A 21,973-nucleotide genomic window follows, 5' to 3' on the forward strand; every position below is an offset into this window, starting at 1 on the left:
AGTTTCACACTTTTATCTCAAAGATAATTACCGAGTCTACAGTCTTAGAAGGAAACAGTCTGTTTGCAGAAAGGTTTTTAAGATGCTTTCTCTTGCCCATGGCTTAACTAGGTCACAGAGATGTGCTTTCATCTATCTTCGGAAGAAGGCTTATCCAGCATGGAGCTTCCTGAAATAGAAATAGGAGTGTATTTAGTGCTCCACTCACCTTCATGCTCTCCACCCAGCACTTCCAAGAATGATGTTATAAATAGAAACAGCATGTCACAGATGATAGAGGGAAAATGTGTCTAGTTTTCCAACCTAACCTTTGCCTGGTTGGTTAGATACTTGCATGCAAACACACACATTCATGTAAGTGCATCGCTCAGGAGGGCTGCAGAGAAAACTGGAGAGGCCAAGGCCCAACTTGAACTTAATCCAGCTACTCCCACAAAAAATAGCACAAAATGTTTGCATATATACATGCATATAAAAAAGAGGGCCAAGGAGAGTCTTTATTCTTTGTTGGAATTGGGGTGAAACTTAGTGTCGAATGATGAGGAAAAGGCTGTGGTACTTTGTGCCTTCTTTGCTTCAATCTTACATAGGCAGACCAGTTATTCTCAGGATGCTCAAGCATCTGAGCTGGAAAACAAAGGGAACCAAATGAATGAATCCACCATGCTCCAAGGGGAAATAGTCAGCAACCTGCCACAACAATTAGACCTGCACGAGTCTGTGGGACTGATGGGATCCATCCAAGGGTACCAAGGGAGCTGGTGAAAGTGCTCACCGAGCCACTTTCCATAATTTACCAGCACTCCTGGATGTCTGAGAAGGCCCCAGTTAACTGGAGGTTGGAAAATATGGCTCCCACCTACAAGAAGGGTTGGAAGGAGGGTTGTGGGTCAGCTCATCCTGAATGCCATCACACAGCATGTATAGTACAGCTCAACAGGGGATCAGGCTCAGCCAGCATGGGTTTGTGAAAGGCAAGTTCTACTTCCCCAACAGGAACTCATTTTATGACTCAGTGGAAGAGGGAAAAGCTATATATTCTGTCCTCCTGGACTTCAGCAAAGCTTCTCACACCATTTCCCACAGCATTCTCCTGGAGAAACAGACAGCCCATGGCTTCATGAGTGCACTGTTTCCTATATAAAAAAATGCCAGGATGCCCTGGTCTGGAGAGTGGTAGTGAATAGTTACATCCAGCTGGCAGATGACCACCAGTGATGTTGCCCAGGGGTAATCAGCACTGGGCCCAGCCCTGTTTAATATCTTTATTGATGAATGTGGGGATCAACTGTACCCTTGCTAAGTTTGTGGATTACTCCAAGCTGGGTGGGAGTGCTGATCTGCTGGAGGGCAGGAAGGCTCTGCAGAGGGATCTGGACAGGCTGGACCATGGGCCCAGGCCAGTGGTGTGAGGTTCAACAAGGCCCAGTGCTGGGTCCTGCCCTTGGGTCACAGCAAGCCCAGGCAGTGCCACAGGCTGGGGCAGAGTGGCTGCAAAGCTGCCACAGGAAAAGGCCCTGGGGGTGCTGGTGACAGCAGCTGAACATGAGCCAGCAGTGCCCAGGGGGCCAAGAAGGCCAATGGCATCCTGGCCTGTGCCAGCAATAGTGTGGCCAGCAGGAGCAGGGCAGGGATTGTCCCCCTGTACTCAGCACTGGTGAGGCCACACCTCAAATCCTGTGTCCAATTTTGGGCGTTTCACTCCAAGAAAGACATTGAGGTGCTGGAGCATGTCCAGAGAAGGCCAATGGAGCTTGTGAAGGGTCTGGTTCACAAGTCCTGTAATGAGTGACTGAGGGAGCTGGGGTTGTTTAGCCTGGAGAAGAGGAGCTTCAGGGTAACATTATCACTCTCTACAACTGCCTGAAAGGAGGTTGTAACCAGGTGGGTATTTGTCTCTTTTCCCAGGTAACAAGTGATAGGACAAGAGGAAATGGCCTCAAGTTGTTCCAGGGAAAGAACCTCTTATCAGAAAAAGTGGTCAAGATCTGAAACAGGCTGCCCACAGAAGTGATGGAGTCACCATCCTTGGAGGTATTTAAAAGACTTGTGGTGCTTAGGGACATGTTTTTGTGGTGGATTTGGCAATTAGTGTCTGGACTTGATGATCTTAAAGGTCTTTTCTAATGAAAGTTTTCTGATTCTATGACTTTAGAGGGACGAGGGAAAAAGTAGCAGCCTTATTTAAGATTAACCAAAATTTATGTTTTAGATGAACCACAAATTCAGATGAAGTTCCCCGTATGATCAGTGGAACATAAAATTTTGCCAGGAGAAAATTATTAATCTGCCTCATCACATTCTATCATCAGATACGCTCAGAGCATTTTTTAGGTGTCAGCTACTCTGGAGTCCCAAGGTTTTTGTTGACATCAGTTCTATATTTAGTTTTATAGTGGTGATTTTGCCCACCTGTTTAGAAACAAACAAACAAACAAAAAAAAAATCTTAGATAAAACCTATTAAACTAAATGTAATTTGGAGAGTTGTCAAATGTCTTTCCTCCCCCAGATCTGCCAGGCAAATATCTCTGTGATTAAAACAAAGAAAATAAATTAATCTCCGCCGTCTTATTACAATACAAAGTGCGAGCAGCCAGGAAACATGGCGCAAAACCTGATGGTACACAGTGTCCTTAGATCACTTGGCCATTGTTTTCTCTCACAGCAGCACATGTTAATGATACAAAGAAGCTTAACAGTTTTTGGCTTTGGCTTTTCATGTCACAACCAAAATAAATGTGCATATTATTGTTTGTATTGCTATATCCTTTATATGCACCGCCAATTTCTAGAGCCGTTCATGCACAGCCAAGGACAGAATTTTGCCCACAAACAGACTGACTGAATAAAATCAGGCAGAAGCATTGCCATACTGGTTCATCTGTGAAGTAGTGGGTCACAGTACAGGTTGTTTAAGTTGTAAAAATGTTGTGTGGGTCAAATCTGATGCAGGAAGACCAAAGCTCTTTTGCTTTTCACTTACCAATTTAATTCTGCTTTAAAAGGCCTTTGTCCTATATGGACCTAAGAAATCCTTAGTTTTCTTTATTTAAAAAAACCCAACAATCTTCAAAACAATAAAATGGTCAAGAGATTTTTAAGTCCAGAAGAACATGAAGAAATAAACAGATTTGGGGTTTCTTTTGCTTATTTTAAGGGATTTGGGCCACAGAGAAGAAAATTGAATATGATGAAGAACGAAGAAACAAGTTTTAATGTGGACAATACCCAAGCCTCTCCCTTCTCCCTCTGCCTGCAGCCGCTCAGCCCCGTTACAAAGCCACACAGAGCAACGCAATTTGATGAAGAATTCAGAACACACCTCTCACATTTCCGCTATGGTCCTCCTCCTCTTGAAAACATGGAAACATTCCAGGGGTCCTTGGAAGGAGGGTCTCGCAAACGTAAGAGCATGCCTACAAAAATGCCTCCTCCCATCACCCTTGAGGATTCCTCATCATCACCAGATCGACCTGAGGATCACGACATGGGCTCTTCCAATCTCCCCTTGGTGTTCCAACAGCCAACTCAGCCCAAGTACAGTTCCCAGATGATTGACCTCTGCAACTTTGGTTTTCAGTTCTACAGAACTCTGGAGCATTTTGGAGCCAAGCCCATTAAGCAAGAACCAGTGAAGCCTAACATGGCATGGCCCAGTAGCCCAGCATTCATGCAGGCTCCTTACCCTTATTATCCTAAAGTCCATCCTGGCTTAATGTTTCCTTTCATTGTACCACCAAACTTTCATTTCAGGAACCCTTTTCAAATGAAAAGACCTACAGAACCACCCTTCAGGAGGGCTGAAGTAAGAGAAAGTGGTGAAAACAAACAGAAAGTGGAAAGAGTAGATGTCAACCTTCAGATAGATGACAGCTACTATGTTGATGTGGGGGGTGAACAGAAACGCTGGCAATGTCCCATGTGTGAGAAGTCCTATACATCCAAGTACAATTTGGTCACCCATATCTTGGGTCACAGTGGCATTAAACCACATGCTTGCACCCGATGTGGCAAGCTTTTCAAGCAGCTGAGCCACTTGCACACACATATGTTGACACACCAGGGCACTCGGCCACATAAGTGCCAGGTGTGCCACAAGGCTTTCACTCAAACCAGTCACCTTAAGAGACACATGATGCAACACAGCGATATCAAACCTTACAACTGCAGGATCTGTGGCAGGGGTTTTGCCTACCCCAGTGAGCTGAAAGCACATGAGTCTAAGCATGAGAGTGGACGAGAGAACATTTGTGTGGAGTGTGGTCTGGACTTTCCAACTCTGGCCCAGCTGAAGAGACACCTAACCACCCACCGTGGCCCTATACAGTACAATTGCACCGAGTGTGATAAGACCTTCCAGTACCCAAGTCAGCTGCAAAACCACATGATGAAGCACAAAGACATCCGCCCATACATCTGCACTGAATGTGGCATGGAGTTTGTGCAGCCCCACCACCTGAAGCAACACTCCCTGACTCACAAGGTAAGCCAGCTCTCACCTTGCATCTGAAGGTAGTATAAGGATTACAGGCAATGAAAGCTACACAAAGGCAGGTACCTCCTCAGAAATGTACTCTATTGCCAGCTGCAGAGGCTTACACGGAAACTCCAGCATTGCTGGCAGTTGTATCAGCCAGATGTCTTTGTCAGCCTTAAGAAAGTACAAGCAAACGCAACTTTGTTATAAGCAGGAATTCAATTAAACCCCCTGTATCACTTCCCCAAACTGGATTCATATCTCTCTGTTTATTGGGGCTGTTTTCAGAATGACCTTCTGTAAAATTTTGCAGAACTGTATAACCACCCCATAATCTCAAAATTTTAAAAGATTTTTTTTTTTTATCGAAAGCCAGTTGTGATACTTTGTTCCCTTAATTAGGAAGTACGTGGGTTTGTAGTGGACTGTAGCAAAAAAAAAAAAAAAAAAAGAGTATGTTATTACTCATCAGATTTTGAAGAATCATTATAATGAGACATTTAAAAAACAAAATAACCCTAAGAAAAATTCCCCTTTGTGCATATGTTACCCAGAATGCCAGTTAATAGAAATGGACAAGCAGGATCATAATAACAGCCAAGTAATATCAAGTAGCAGTCTTGCCTCTGCTGACAGAGGTGACAGCAGGGTCAGCTTAGGGTATAAGAAAGCTTTGGAACTCTTACGAAAAGATTGCTTTCAAAAATAGGAAAAATGCAAATGTTCCATTCAAGAAACTCTGAAATTGACTATCCACTTTTACAAAAATAATAAGAGAAGTCAAATCCTTTCACTTTAAAAAAAGGTTGCTTCCAGATTAGCATATTTTTCCTTTAACATTTGAATTTTGGCTTTTACATGAAAAACATTAGAAATACAGAAAGCTACGGCCCTTGAGTCTTATAGTCATATATTCTTTGAAAACTGCACAACTTCTACTTCCACATTTGCTTTTTCTTTTCTGCTTCATGCTTATAATTTCTGTTCTTTCTGGAGATTCCCTGCTCTTCAGATTTACCATGCAAGATTCCACTAATTGAAGACTTGGTATGTTTTTTTGTCACAGGGAATGAAATGCCCCTGAGCCCTTAGAGGGCTTCTGCTTCTTTGTCCACAGCCGCAGGTGGATTCACCATGAAAATAACTTATAGTACTTAGCTGACTAAACACAGCCTCATATCAAATGAGCAGACACTTGAAACTGGTAGTGATGTTCAGTTTTAGCTTTGAAATTAACTGTGAAAACTACTGACAGTCATTTCACATCTTTTTAAAGAAGGGCTGTGGAAGGAGTAATTGCTCTCAGCACCTCACTAGTAAATCCTTATTACCTTCAGCACATAAAACTCTTAAGCTGTTTAGTAGCAAATTCTTTGATTTTCATAGTATCTAAATCACTGAGAAGCTCACAGACCACATGGGTGTGAGTAAGAATATTGAATTATGCTGTCATAAATTGAGTAGATAGCATAAAAAGTGATAGAAATGTTCTATAAACCTCATATAAAATGAAATCATTCCATAGTGGTTACTGAAAATCCCACCAGGAATAAGCAAGTTTTTCTCTCTGCAATAAATGTGAGATGTATGATCAATACTTTACTTAAGCAGCAGAGCAGGAGAGGGAAGCTCTGATGCTGACTATGTCTGATTTATTTGAAAACAGACTTCATTATTTCATTAAGCTTGTGTTTTGTTTTACTTCTCTGCTTCACAGAAGCTTGTAAAAATATGTCAGGGGAAAATACCTTGAAAAATGTTTAAAGTGAAATAATTTATTATCAACTTTGCTAATACAGAATGAATAATTCATAAGTTGCTGTACTGACGATTAAATTACCTAGAAAATTTTACATCTACAGAATTTTTCTTTTCTTTCAGGGTGTGAAAGAGCACAAATGTGGAATTTGTGGCCGGGAATTTACTCTGCTGGCCAACATGAAGCGACATGTCCTCATCCACACCAATATCAGAGCCTATCAATGCCATTTGTGCTTCAAGAGCTTTGTGCAAAAGCAGACTCTCAAGGCCCACATGATTGTTCACTCTGATGTCAAACCCTTTAAATGCAAGGTAAGTACATTTGGTGGCAGAGGTATTAACCTAAAGCATATTTCTCTGATATTGTCATCTTATATGGTAGAATTAGAAAAACAAACTTGCTAACACATACTGCACTTGTATTCAAAAATTAACATAAACCAGCCTGATTTTCTTTCTTTACCCAGGTTCTGCTTATGTAGCACAAAATAATGGAGATACCTGTGGTTTATTCCCTTTCCCATCAGGATCATTCATTCTCACCTAAGTTTTGGGGTTTTTTTCCCTGTGATTGTTTAAGTGCCACAGACATTTGAGGACAAAAACATATCTGACATTTGCTTAGTACAATCATCCAAACAGAAATTTAAGTGCTTAATATCTTGAAACACTGACAAAAAGCAGAAATCAAGTCATGCACCCTGCAGAGGATCATGAAAAAGCAGCAGCCACAATTTCACACAGTGATGGTATGCGACAGTTCAAGAAAGGGGTTAGAAAAAGCCACAGCAAAATAAAACTACTGAAGGGATTTGAATGGGTAGAGTGTAATTACCAGACTGGAATTCAAGGCAGGATATCAGTATGCTAGCAAAACAGCCTCTGAGACCACCTGGCTTTTCTACAGTCCTTCAAATTCCTTCAGTTTGCTGCTGCCCCCCAGCACTGGAGGCTGGCACTCCCTTTCCATCCTCTCTTCTCCTCCCTCCCCATAAACCCTTAAGACTTTATTGATCCTGTTTACTTCTAATAAATTTCTTATTAATTATTCATATCTATATTCTTATTCAGTTTTGGATGCTACATAAGTTCTTTTGCTGCCTCCAGTGTTCCAATGCCTATCTGGTTCATTACTGTTGTCGTACTTTGTGAAGTCAAAGGCTGTAGATTTCCCACTTCAATTTGTTCTAAGATGGCTGTAAATACAGAGTGGAGCATATTACCCAGCTTATGCATAAGAAACTAAAGACTGATTGAAAGCAATTTCTAGAACTCTTTCATTCTACATCTTTATGGTATTGATATTTTCTTAATAGGAACTTCTCATGAAGAAGCAGAGATGGATGAAAAATTTAAATGGGATTATTTCATTTTTTCATCATATTTCATTCATATGACCCTTATTTCATCTTAAAAAAAATGTAGAATTTCAAAATGTCATAGGAATATATGATATTCAGTGCTGGTTTTAGTAAGAAAATGTCAGAATGAATATTTCTGACTTCATAATTTTTCTTTCTTCACTTCAAAACATTTTATTTTGAAAAACTAGCAGCAAAGTCTTCCACCTTCAGTACTTTGTTTTAATTTATGTCTTATGAAAGTAGTATGTTGTGTAGTAGTGCTTACATTACTCTATGTTGATAAAAGAATTTCTTTTACTGAAATTCTATGCATGTAACAAGTCAGGTCTGCTGGAAGTTTTCAGTCTTTGAGAACATCTGCAAACCTGCCTTGTTGTTGTTCCCATTTGATTGAAGTCCTTCTCCGACTCCTCAAACTTCAGAAAAGAATCTCAAATTTTGGATCAGATTTTGTGGGTGCAGTATGTGGATCCACATGACTTTTTGGATACGTGCAGATGAGCTGGAAGGTTGTGTTCAGCTCAGTGTTTGATGATGACAGACTATTGAAACTTGGAGAGGGCAATAGTTGGAACTGGGAAATAGAGTATCACCAGCATGTTTTCCAGACAGTAACAAAAGCTCTACAGGAACACCTGTTTTTCTTATTTTTTTACTTTTCTGTCCCCACCCAGTGTTCCAATGAGGAAAGAAACAAGTAAGCATAGTGAATCTGTTTCTCATATGTCTGAAGGGGTATGAATCAGCATCAATGCCTCTGACAGTGAAGATTGCAACAATAAGCAGACACAGAATCAGGAATTGCTTTTTTGCATTAGGAACAGCCTAACATTACCTCTCTGATAGAGCCCCTGAAGACTCTTGAAAGCAAATATTTCTGGCTGGTACTTGGAGGGTTAAGGGAATGACCAGATAGCAGCCTTTTGGCACCAAGCTCCTCCTCAGCAGAAGGAAGGATATAGCTGTATGAACAGCCTGCTTAACAATGGCTCACATGTCCCCAGGGAACCGCCTGCAAATAGATTTCATCTTGCTTTCTCTTGTACTTTTCAAAGCTTCCTGTTTTCTCACGGTCCTTTTGGACAGTTTACAGTCATTCTCCCTCTCCTTCTTTCTTTGAGGAAAGGAACACCCTTCTTATAAAGAAAAAAAAGAAGAAGAAGAAGAATGCAAGGGAAAGAGAGCACAGCAGTAGCCTTTATACTTCACCGCATGCAATGGTTTTCTTTACCTTTTTCTCACAGCAAAAGAAAACATGAGCTTTCCTATGTGTCTAATCACAGCTAAGCACATACTATCAGAAGTGCGGGAGTAGCAAATAGTTGTCCCTTCTGTTTCCTCACCCAGCTGCAGCCTGGATCTCTGTTTGATTTTCTGCTGAAGAGTGAACTTGTCTGTAGTATTTAAAGGCCTGAGCCCATGTTGCCTTGTTTATTTCTGTTTAGGAGAAAAAAAAAAAATCCACTGAAGAGTTATGAAGGTATTCCAACAACTAGTGCAACAGTACTAATTTGGATTTGTAGAGAAAGGTTCCATGAAATTTACTGTTGCTTTTAGTGCTGAAGTAATCAATTTTTCAGATCTCCAATAAAGGATGCAATAGATCTTTCTTCAGCTCAGACAAATACCTGTAACAGATGTTTTGACCACCCCTTTTTTCCCTATCTAAAATGTGTTTTTTAATCAGAGAGAGAGAAGAACTTTGAGAAGGAAGAAAACTGGTGGCAAATCTAGAAGGATGATACTTCATGTGGTGGCTTAAGAGGAAAAAAATCTAGACTGAAACTAATGTAGACTATTCTAGCAAACTATACTGAAGTCCATTTCACCAGCCAGTGCAACTAAGTCTGTTCAGCAGACTTGCAGCTGAGTTGTTCTCTTCAAGACTTTAATTTTATTGAGTTCTAAACCTTTTGTCGAAGATTATTTTGTTAGACAGCCTCACAGAAAGTCCACAAGTAAACCATGTTCCTGATATCCCAAGTTCTCTTGCATAAACTTTTCATCTCCCTGAGTGCTATAGTGCACTGGGTTCTGTTGGAGCTCCTCCCATGCAACTGTCTCAGGATCATCTTTCACACTCTGCTCACTAGGCTGTCATGTCAGAGAGAAAGAAAATCTTGTACAGTCTTCTAATTTGATCTGCAGATTCAAGCTCTTCATTGAGCATTAACTATGTACTCCAGCTAGATTTGAATTGCAGTCTTCTAGCATATAAGTGAGAAACCTATTTCCTTTTACATCTGGATCATAGATATTCATCTGAAAGATGTCTCGTGCCTTTTTGAAATGACCAGTAAAACAGAGATTATGCCACAGAGACCCATCATTCCAAAAAACAATTTTCCTATCAGCATTTCTTTGATTTTCCTGCCACACCTCTGCACTCTAGTACCATTTCCTCATGTCCTCAGAGGAGATTTCAGGACAAGAACACATTACATATCTTGAAGATGTGCCTGACTCTGGGAAATGGAAAACCCATCAACTTTATTCAGACACAGAACTTTTATGCCATAAAGAAATAACCTATACCAAGTCCCTGTCTTTTCAGTAAGAAGAAAGAGAAACAAGTATTGCCTTGACAGAAAGCAACCAAATGGTCCTTCTAAATAAATTTTAATACTCAAGACCTTATAAAGATAAGTGTTTGCATGCAGTACTGAAGCCACTCATCCACTCAACATGATTTTCCTTGGTTACCAGTTCAGACAGAGAAGACCTAGATACAGGAAAGCAGGTTCTGGTGATAACGTATGTCAGCCACAATACAAGCAGATAACCAGAAGCCTTCAGCAAAGAGGTGTTAGAGAGATATTATTGTTGACATTCTTGTAGCAAGACTAATATTGACAAGTTATAGGTTGTTCCAGCAGCTGTCAAGATACAATCAGCTGCTGTTACTCCTTGCAAATTTTCTGTGCTCATTAGTAGTCTCAGTAGATGAGAGTCTGATTCCTCCTAGCACTTTCTGAGGTATTTTGTGGTTCCATAATTTTTCTGAGTGCAAATAATCCTACATATTAACTTTCTTTGAACATGCAGAAGACGGTATTCTTTCCTCAGTGGTTGGATGACCCTTGGAAGCAGCTATCTTACTTTTAAAAATGAATTACTCATTTTCATTGGCTATTCTTTTTTTCCACCAATGGTCTTCTCTAACACTTTGTGATAAATTTATTTGCTAGAGTTTTCATTTTAGTAAAATCACAGACAGAAAAACACAAATGGTACATATGCCGCTGAAGCAAACAATTTTTTGAAAAGCAAGTGAATGTTTTCAGAATCTGCCTTTTTACAGCTCTGACTCAGCTCTAGTTTTTATTTTAAAACAGTAGACCTGCTAATTTTTGTATTTATGAACTGATTTGATTTTCCCTCAAGAGAAGTCTTAAAAGACAAAGCATACAGTACTGTTTTTCCAAGGATCCTTTCGCTATTTACATTTCATCCAGATATTCTAAGTGATGACTTTCTGAATTTACATCTACAAGTTCTGTATCAGTTCTTCTGTAATACCAAATAAGTAAAATTTGAATCCAGATTATATAAAAAAATCTAGTGGAGTCTTAGTAATTTCTATTTATTAATTGTCTGCCAGATAGTTACCCTGCTAGATGAAGGTTTCAGTTACTCAGTAATGGTGACTCTGGTTCATATAGTAATAAGAATAATTAAAAAAAATAAAATCAAATGATAAAACAAGTCAGGAAAAAAAAAGTAGAAAGCAAGCACAGAAGTTTGCAGAGGATGGAAATAGCCACTTGAATGTGAATAAAATTATAAATCCTGGTAAGGAAAGACCAGAAGACAATCAAGACTGGATGCCTGTAATAGTGATGTCAAACTCTCATGTCTTAAGAATACATAAGAGTCCAGACTACAAAAGGACCCATCTGAATAAACAACAATGAATTAAACCCACTGGTATTGTTTCATCAAAGGAAAAATTTTACGATCAATGGCTTGAGCTGGCAGGAACATGCTTCAGGGAAAGCTAAGTCATTCTTGCAGCCTCATGACTGTTTAAATTGCAGCTTACTCACCAGAGACACCAAAACACAGGAGTTGATAAACAAATGATGAAAGAATCAGGGGAAAAAAGGAGTGAGCAAGAAACACAGAAAAACAAGGAATTGCTTTTTCTAGTTTTAAGCAAAATGTGCAGCCATTTAATTTCCATTTAAAAATAAGTAATATTCTGTTACTCTGACTGTTTCATAGAAACACTTAATTGGTTTTATTTTATAATTCCATTCCTGCCTGACATTGTAGTTGGTTAAAGGCAAGATGTATAAACTACAAATGGAATGGTTCACCAGGGCAGAAACTTTTACTTTGAATCTCATTGAAGTTACAAGCCTTCCAGATTAGTCCCTTAAGTCTTTCCCCTCCTTACAACAACATTGACTGCTTTTGGGGAATCTTGGACTATGTGTGCTGGTCACCAATATTAAAAAATGTCAGCAGTTCAGAGTGCCTTAGATACCACATGTTTTTGCCTGTAGGATTTTGATGGAACTTTGAAAAATATATTGCAGCCAAAAACTGCCAGAGTTTAAGTTGAGAAGTGTAGGTCCTCTTTCCTTTAAAAATGTTGTCCTTGAAAATACTGCTTCAAACTACTAATAATTTTCATTTTTACCATTTTTACAGCTGTGTGGAAAGGAGTTTAACAGAATGCACAATTTAATGGGACACATGCACTTGCACTCAGATAGTAAGCCGTTTAAGTGCCTCTACTGTCCCAGCAAATTCACCTTGAAGGGGAACCTAACCAGGCACATGAAAGTCAAACATGGGGTCATGGAAAGAGGATTTCACTCTCAAGGTAATAATTTTCAGTGAGATTATTCTCTGTGAGATCTGAATATGCATATCAGTAAACACAAATGGGCTTTGTACGACAGATCCACAAACTTGTGCCATAGATCCAATGTTATTGCAAGAGGTAGAATCCCATAAGCCTGTGAAGTTGTTATTAGCTATATTACTATAGCATTACATGGCAGCATTACATGTCCCACATAAATCATAAATCAATCCTAAACTGACAGAAAAAGAAAATCTGAAACACTTATGGTCCTTTCTGACAGCTTATTGGATTCCAGTCTGGAGCAGGGATGGAATCTTCAATTGGTCTACATCCAGGAGCCTTGGTCATTCTATACTGTATTGGCATAGCTGGTGTCACATGAATACCATAGGCTCAAGATCCCATTTACACATGAAGAGGAAGCACATGAAGAGGAGGGGATATTCCTCAAAGTATAAGTCTCACAGTATAAGGATTTTTGACTACTGAGGGCATCCTGAGAAACATTTCCTGTCTGCCACTTACCACATATACTTCCTGAAGTCATCCTCATGCGTGTAAACAGATCAATGCTATCTAAAGAAGTCGGGGAATTAGGGAGAATTTTTTGAGGGCTTGGGTATCCAAGATCCCTTTTTTAAGATTTTGTAGATGAATAATTCTTTAGTGGGCGAGATTTCTTGGCATTTCTCATATATTCACACTTTAGGGCAGCTTAGCACATGTGCAAAACACTTACTCTAATGACATTTGTTGTAAAATTTTTGAAGATCCTAATGGCTAATGAAATAAGTATTTTTTTTCTGTAAATCTCCTACAGCATCGTGCTAGTTAGAGAATTGCTCATAATTGGAGATTGCCTAAGATTTTTTCGTTGTACAGAGATTCTGCAGCCCTTGAGGCTTATCAAATATGAGAAAATTTGTGACGTCTGATGCCTGTTTATGAATCCTTTTAACAAATAAACCTTGTTGCAAAATAAAATCTGCTGTTTAGTGATACTGCATAGATCCTTCAGAAACTAGATTCAGTTACTGAGGGGAAAGTAAAAAACAAAGGAAACAAAAGCAGGTAAAATAGTGACTTGCATGGGTATTGGGTGAAGTCCTCACTTTGTCACTAGCCTTTAATGAAGCTGGCCTATGCCTGTGGTATCTGATTTTTTAAAATATATCCTGATTAGGTTTGGAGCATTTTTGAGTCCACAGATGCCTCTTGGATAATCTGTATTTCGATCAAGAGGGAAGACACTGACAAATACTAAGACAAACCAGATCCAGGATTAGATACATATTTATATACACTGCTCAAAATCATCATTTGTTTATAATGATTCCCTCAAGCTGAAGCACTGTCTAGTGCATAGAGCTTTTCAGTTGATTGTTTCTCAGTGGATGAAAGGGGAAAAGTTAAGGACAGTCATAGGCTGCTGAGACTGTTGTCTTTTCATTTGTAAAGTATTAACTTTGAACCACAGTGTCCATAGAACAAATACATTACCATGTTTTTAGTCTCTTCCACTCCTCTGAAACATAAGATACAAAACCTGGGACTTGGACTATGGACTGTGGTGCTTTAGATTCAAGTTTTACTTTAGAAAAAGAATAGGAAGGAGGAACTGAGTAGGGTGAGGCAAAATTCAGTTTACAAAAGGCCAGACCATTTCACTTTTCTTCCCAGCTGCATCATCCAGAGTCTGGCTGTATAAAAGAATGTTTTGTGTGTCCTAACCTGGCTGTGAAGCATATACAATAGCATTCCTTTTTGCAGCATCTCGAAGGAGATGCCATGAGATGTAAATAGTGAAGTACTTGGAGATAGCTGGATGGAAGACAAATCTAAAAAATGAAATAAAAGACACCTCAGATTTTGTTTTTTAGCCATGTATCAAGTAGTAAAATTTCCTATATATAATTTTTTCCTTTTCTCCTCCCCTCAAACCACTACAAGGTTTTGGAAGAGGAAGGATTGCTCTGTCCCAGACAAATGTCTTGAGAAGCTTGGAACAGGAAGAGCCATTTGATCTCTCCCAGAAAAGCCAAGGGAAGGGAATCTCATTTCATTCTGATGGTGAGAGTGCCAAGGGAAGCTCATGCCAGGAAGAAGAGGAAGACAACTGCTATGAGGCAGAGCGATACAGCCCTGCCACGTACCATAATGATGACAACAAGCTGTACATGGCTCAAGATCTCTCTGGCAAACCTGAGTGCATGATGAAGGACTTCAGAGAGTCCTACTGCAATGAGAAGGAAGAGGTGTTAAGTGAGGGAGGACTGGGGAAGAGAATAGGAAATTCAGACCAAGAGGAGAGACGTGGAGAGGGAGAGCTTGCAAACAACAAAGAACATCTCAGCTTTAGATCCTTTGAAAAGGCCAGACTTGGTCACTCTCTCTCTGATTACTTGTATTTCAAGCACAAGAACAAGAGTTTGAAAGAATTGCTAGAAAGAAAAATGGAAAAACAAACAATGCTTCTCGGCATTTAAAATGGACATTTTTAAAACAGCTGGAAAATGGTAACCAGGTAGATTTTAACATGAATTGTAAGCTACTAAAGCCTGGAAGTCTGTAGTAGTATTTAGAAACAAATAAGCCAAATTATTAAAAATAATTTAGGGTAAACCACATACATTAAAAGAATAAAGCAGCTTGAGGTCACCAAGAAATGCAATAGATATTGAAAAATAACACTTTAATATTTATCTGTTTAATGTATAACAGACAATGGGTTGGGTACAGAAGTTTACTTCCTATTATATGGGGATAGATACTTACATGCAATTTTCTACTTAGCAGAAAGCAACATGCTTTAGCATCTGATTTATTATCTGACTAAATATATATGAAAACTTCTAACCATATGCCTCAAAAATATCTGAAAATACAAAGTATTTCACATTATAAGCCAGAGTACTATTAAACATAGCGTGCATGAAAATGCTGTCGACATTCAGAACTAACACAGTCCAAATATTTTGATTTACTGAAGTGACTCTTAGTGCAACTACTTAAAATGAGAAATGTGAAACAAAATAATAAGAAGAACTAATGTCTGGGGAGGCAGTAAAGGACAGTTCTCTAAGGCTTTAAAAGGAATTTCTTACAAAAACTAGTTCTCTGACACAAGGAATATTCATGCTTTGCTGTGTTTCAGCCAGTATGGGAGTGTTCAGAATTTCTTGAAGTGAAATAGCATAGATTGTGTTGACATTTTGTTCTACTGCCTGCTTGGACCAGCACATGTACTGGGTGGCATCAGCATGCAGCATTCACAATCTTGCCATAGTTACACATAACACAGTATGAGTCATTCAATTGAAAAAATTATGCAGCTTTACCATTTATCTCTTCAGTTTTTAATTGCTAGTAAGGATAATTTTGGAATACACAGATCTGGTCATTTTTTGTTTCAGAGGGTTAAAACCACCCTTACAGAACAAGCAGTACCTCACAGAGGAAAACTTTCTCTCTTATTAAAGTCAGAAAACTTCTCTTATTAAACACTTCTTGAGCAGTAAGCGGCAGGCCTTTCAGACAAATTTCACTCATGCTGTTTTTATGGAGTCAAACTCAGATTTTCATCCTCTGATTCCCCTACAGTTATAAGCCTATACCAACATGGGAAAAGCATATTCCATTAAACTTTTCATTAATTACATTAATGCTTTGAACAGCATATTAGTTCCTACATCTTCAAGAAAATGAGAAGCAGCCCTGCATCATCCTATTGCTTACGTGGAAATAAAAATTCAATTAATCATAAAATTTGTCCTGTGTCCTTTGGACATCCCAGCTCAAAAGGTTAAAATCCATATATATGGTACATCTCTTCCAAATATTACTGCCTTCTTCACTTACCTGCCAAGTTCTTGATTTAAAATGCATTGCAATCATGCTCTCTATATAGCAAGTTATACTTAAATACAGTCATCTACTTTTATGGCTTGCTAAGACAAGTCATATAGCTTCAGCTCTCTGCCCCTATAAGAAAACACACACCTCTCAAATTAATGATCCTCATGCCTATGAAGCAGCATTCACAGGGCAAAGTCCATATTTCTCATATAACTGGGTTTGTGTAGTCCAAGGCTACAGGCAGTGTTTTCCTTTTTCAAGGCTCAAACATGGCATAACATATGCAGAAATTCATGCAGAAAAAGCTATTGATAAAAGAAGGGCTAACATCCAGGTGACTTTCCTAAATTACATCTATGTCTGATGTACATATTTTTAAAAATAAAAATGTTATGCCAAATTGAACTGGAAGGTAGGTCACTTTAGAATTTAAAAAGTCTTTGAGGTGTGTTTTAGAGGTCCATGGTCATGTTTCTTCAGGGATTAACTGTTCTATCATAAGCATTCCTCTTCCTTGCTTTAGCTGTAAGACGATGCCTATTGAAAAAGGAGCCATCTTTCTTTCAAGGAAGACATTGTGGTCAAGCAAAAAAGTTAGGAAATTTTTAGAATAATGAATGAAACTGTATTATTTATTAGACGTCAGGGGAAATGATTGGGTAGAAATTCAGCATGGTCTAGTAGATGGTCCCTCAAAAATGGGAGCAACTCCTTCAGTTAACTTATTGGCACTAGCTTGTCTCTCTACCAGACAAAAGTTCCCATGTCAGCATGTATACAGCCAAGAGCTGGGAGTCCCTAACTCTTAGAATTGTCTACCTCTTAGTAGTGTAGTTTCCAGCTGTGCATGGTTCAGTATCAGTATCAGTTAGCTCCACATTTCCAGATATATTAGTTTACATGATAAGAAGAACAAGCAAGGAATCGGGAATCTCTTTGCAATTTCTAGAAAGGTGATCATGCACATGGGTGGAGTTTAGCAAGTCCTTCAGTCTTGTGGTGTGTAAAGCAGGAAAGTACACAGCCCTTCCATTGCAAACTCTTGTCTGTTAATTGGAGAGTGCTATGGGACAGCTAGACAATCCTTATCAAGAAAGAAACAGAATATTACATACCAATTGCAGTCCAGACAAATGGAGCAAAAGAGACATTTTCAGCAGAGTTCAGCTCCTAGCAACTAATATCATAGGATGTATTCTATCTGGGCTTCAGCAAAGACTTTGATACATTATCCATGGCAATCTCCTGGGAAAGCTGACAGCTCGTGGCTTGGGTGGATGAAATCTTTGCTTGGGTTGAAACATGGCTGTATGGCCAGGCCCAGAGAGTGGTGATTAATGAAGTTAACTGCAGTTGGCAGACAGTCACCAGTGGTGTTGCCCAGGGGTCAGTACTGGGCCCAGCCCTGTTTAATATCTTTTTTAGCCATCTGGATGAGGGGATGGAGAGTCCCCTCAGTCACTTAACAGATACACCAAGCTGGGTGGGAGTGCTGATCTGCTGGAGGGCAGGAAGGCTCTGCAGAGGGATCTGGACAGGCTGGACCATGGGCCCAGGCCAGTGGTGTGAGGTTCAACAAGGCCCAGTGCTGGGCCCTGCCCTTGGGTCACAGCAAGCCCAGGCAGTGCCACAGGCTGGGGCAGAGTGGCTGCAAAGCTGCCACAGGAAAAGGCCCTGGGGGTGCTGGTGACAGCAGCTGAACATGAGCCAGCAGTGCCCAGGTGGCCAAGAAGGCCAATGGCATCCTGGCCTGTGCCAGCAATGGTGTGGCCAGCAGGAGCAGGGCAGGGATTGTCCCCCCATACTCAGCACTGGTGAGGCCACACCTCAAATCCTGTGTCCAATTTTGGGCGTTTCACTCCAAGAAAGACATTGAGGTGCTGGAGCATGTCCAGAGAAGGGCTACAAGTCAGACATCCCTGCAGGTGTTCAAGAAATGATCAGATGTAGCACTTAGTCTAGTTGACCAGGTGGTGATTGATCAAACATTGGACTTCATGATATTAAGAGGTCTTTTCTTACCTAAATGCTTCTGTGATTATGTGATTCTGCAACTGCAAAAAATATGTTTACTGGAAGCATGCAGTCCAGAGTTTCCTTACTGACCTTGTAAGAGAATGTGCCAGATGTGTCCTTAGGAAAGGAAATCACTGCAGACAGTTCTGGGTTGTCCAAACTCCTTTAACCACACTCACTGCAGTCAATTTACCCACTTCTACAGGTGCAGTTTTCACTGGAGCAGAAGTACTGGACAACCACATACAGCTGGGAAAAAGTCCCAGAATGGCAATACTATTTGCAAGTAATTCATAATGTGAACCCTTTTTCATAGCATTTTACTAGAAAGCAGAATATTTCTTCACAGAGGGACTTTGAGATTCTGCCCAGACACAAAGTCATACTAAGCTAATTCTCAAACACGTCTAATTCATGTCAGAATAGTAAAAACCTAATTTAAAACTGTAAATTATCAATGAGAGAAATTACAAACAAAATTATTACTGAAGTAAGAAGACAGTGCCAAGTGACCCAAGCAAAGTGGTTAGAAGATGACAGTCCTCCCTGCTGTCGAACATAATGTAGATGGGTCTGTGACACTTGTTACAAAGAGGCCTCAAGGGACAAATTAAAAGTGAAATAACAGCCTTCATTGTGAAGCACCTTGCTTTTCAAACATAAGTTATTTTCACACTATTTACATTGGCACTGCTTTGGGAACAGACAGTAACAGCCTTTGCTTTTTAATAGCTTTGAAAATGCTTTATAGAAATTTGCTCTCATAATGAAGCTATTTCCCATTTATAATTTTCAAGGGATTAGCTTCCTTATTTTGCCTTATGTAGAGGCTCAGAAGTCCAGTAGAGACATTGCCTGTGTCCTGGACATTGGGGGATATATTTTCTTCTTTTTCTCATTCCTATTGTGAGTTTATCTCTCGTCTTCTAGCTATTTTGTGGAAAAAAAACCCAACAAAGTCTTTATCTTACTACTGTTGAGTGTTATTTGGGTTTTCAGTTTATGGGGACATATGAAACTAAAGCCCAGTCTCCACCACCTCCATATAAAAGCACATCTATACCATTTCCCTGCATTGTTTATGCAGCCTTGTTTCATCCTTTCAGAGAGCATTAATTACAGCAAATAGCAGTGGCTACAAACTTGCACAGCTGAGATGCTTCCAGAAGTCAGCTGAGGAAAAGATAAATTTTCCCTACCATAAAGACTCTGGGGAAGTGAAGGCATGTAGTTTGTTAAGTTAGGGGCTTTTCTGATGTTAAGGGTAGCAGGGAGAGTTCTGCAAGATGCTTTGGAGCACAGAGTAGGTGGAGGAAAACCCAAAATCTGAGCTAGTAAAGTTTAAGGGTGAAGATAGACAACATATTTAAAGGAAAAGCAAAGTTGTACGTGACCTTGGAGCAAAGTGTTTTCAGTCTGGCCGCAAGGACTCAGCCATCTCCTTGTGAAACTGAGTTTTCCTGGCTGCTAGATGGCCTTCAATTTATGACAGCAAAGACAGGTGCTTTGTATTCAGAAGCTCAAAGGGTAAAATACATTGTGATTAATATAATAATTAAAGTTTATTCTGTGCTGTTTCCTGTAAAACAAGTTAGTGGAAAGACCAAGTAATGCTACTGCACCCACCTCTTTACAACTCTGTGTTTGTCTACTACCTATTCTTTGATTTCTCTCTTCATATGGTGCTGCTGGACTCTGCTGTTTTGAGTGTACAGTTAAGAAGTAATATAAGTACCATATTTATTATTCCTAGAAGTTTTAATAATTATTAACAGTTTTGAAAATGTCATGTCTGCTTAGCTGAACAAGATGTAACAGAGCTAACATTTTGTACTCCTAACAGATTTTGCAAATAATGTGTTGCATATTTATTTCATGTAGAACATTGAGTTCCTGTTTAAAGCCACAGCTCGTGAAGTGAACAAACTATATGTGAATCTTTAGTTTCTGGCTTTCTATCTCAATAGTAAAAGTATGTATGATGTATTGTATTAATTTAAGCAAATAAATATGTACTGGAGAAGCTGCTGTACTTTGTATTGAAATGGATATGGAGTTCTTGGCATTCTAGGTATTTTATATGGCAAATGCATGGGTTTGGTCTGACAAGGTAATTCTTCTCTGAGCACCCCTGAAGAGTGGTTCTTGTTAAGGGAAGGCTAAATCAATGATGGAGGACTAGTTAGAAGACAAGAGCAGAAGAGCTGCCAGGTCCTTTAAGGCAGAGAGATAATTTTATTATTACAGACTACATGGACAACATAAAAATGCTCTGGAGTGATTATGGTATTTGTCAATTTGGCTTCAGAAAGCTAAAAGAGAAAGATCTTTTTCTTAGAGATTTTTCAAAGAACCGCATCATGTAAAAAGAGAGGAAAAAAACCAACCAGATGTATTGTAAGATTGAAGTTAAAAAAATAGAAATACCATTATATTAAGAAATAAGTGGAAGATTGGAATAAGAGACTTAATGTTACTTTTTCTAAAGGAAAGGGTCACTTTTAAGTACTAATTAACCTCTTGAATTTGTTTATTCAAATGAAGCCCTGATTGAATTGGCATCATCAGAGTTCACAGAGAGAATTTCAAACTTTTTGAGCATAAAGAAAGCAACAGGATTATTTGCTATAAGATAAATAATAACAAAGATATTCTGTTTCTAATTCTCAGAGATATATGCCTTAAAAAGTGGAAGAAGGCTTATGCAAACACTAGAAGTACATGCTGGAGGCTAAAATAGAACCCCAGAACTAAGCCTTTGTTTTTTCCCCCATTTTCTTTTGTTTTTCCTGATGCTTTGATGGTAGGTAACAACTACTATTAGGATTATAGACTACCTCAACATGAGGAGGATGAAGATATGTTGGAGAGTGACCTAGTTCATTCCCATGTGACTCAGTATAAGTGAATCTCAAAGTTTCTCCTTTGAAATTCAGTCAGAAAAATATGATTTAGAAAAAATATATGTTTGAATTTTTCACAAACTTCCTCTTCAACTTAGTTCAAAACTGAGCCGTGTTCACTTAAGTTTTAAATTACATTTTCAAACCATCAGAAATTATTTGAGAGAAGAGAAAGAGAAATTATTGAGAAGAGAAAGAGAGCCTCTCAAATGCTCCTGGGGGGTATTTCTGTGAAAATTGTGACATCTTGAAAGGCCTAGAGTATCTAAAGGTATGGAGACAGACAAATTATTACATAACCTCTTACTAAATTTGTCCCATTAATACACTCTTAGTTTCATGTAGTGTGATACAGTTGAATGTATTTGCCCCCTGGCTCCTAAAGTGAAAATCTGATCTAAAAATCACATACAGGATGTCAGTAATTTCAGCATTTGCAAATGATGAAACACAGTGCTAATGCTACTTCTATATATGATAATGTGTGATATGACGGTGTATGCTATATGATTAATCATATAGCATAGATTTTCCTAATGATTACCTGTAATGAAAGTACAGCTGAACAGAGAACAGATACATTATGAAGAAGTCTTCTGGTGTCCTATCATTTTGATTATGCTCTCTGAAAATATACTTTACATCTATCCCATTACAGAAATGATTTAATTTGGGTGAAGCCAGACTTTCCCTTTACTGAATTATTTCCTGTACTGACGTATTTCTTGTAGTGGGAACATTTTATTCAAAAGACCTCTATCAATTTACATTAGTAGAGA

The 21,973-nt window shown here is 39.0% G+C and overlaps 1 protein-coding gene across 1 annotated transcript; it reads left to right on the top strand.

Annotated features, from left to right (window-relative positions):
- The first annotated feature begins 1,927 nt into the window (after window positions 1-1,927).
- Window positions 1,928-20,314, top strand: ZNF366 (zinc finger protein 366). The gene is made up of 5 exons (XM_036403604.2): window positions 1,928-2,034; window positions 3,160-4,485; window positions 6,361-6,552; window positions 12,261-12,435; window positions 14,371-20,314. Exons 1-5 carry the CDS (start codon window positions 2,014-2,016, stop codon window positions 14,904-14,906), a joined length of 2,250 nt encoding a protein of 749 aa, XP_036259497.1. The 5' UTR covers window positions 1,928-2,013; the 3' UTR covers window positions 14,907-20,314.
- The last annotated feature ends 1,659 nt before the right edge of the window (window positions 20,315-21,973 follow it).

This window comes from Molothrus ater, chromosome Z (genome assembly GCF_012460135.2).
Source record: "Molothrus ater isolate BHLD 08-10-18 breed brown headed cowbird chromosome Z, BPBGC_Mater_1.1, whole genome shotgun sequence".
Classification (NCBI taxonomy): Eukaryota; Metazoa; Chordata; class Aves; order Passeriformes; family Icteridae; genus Molothrus; species Molothrus ater.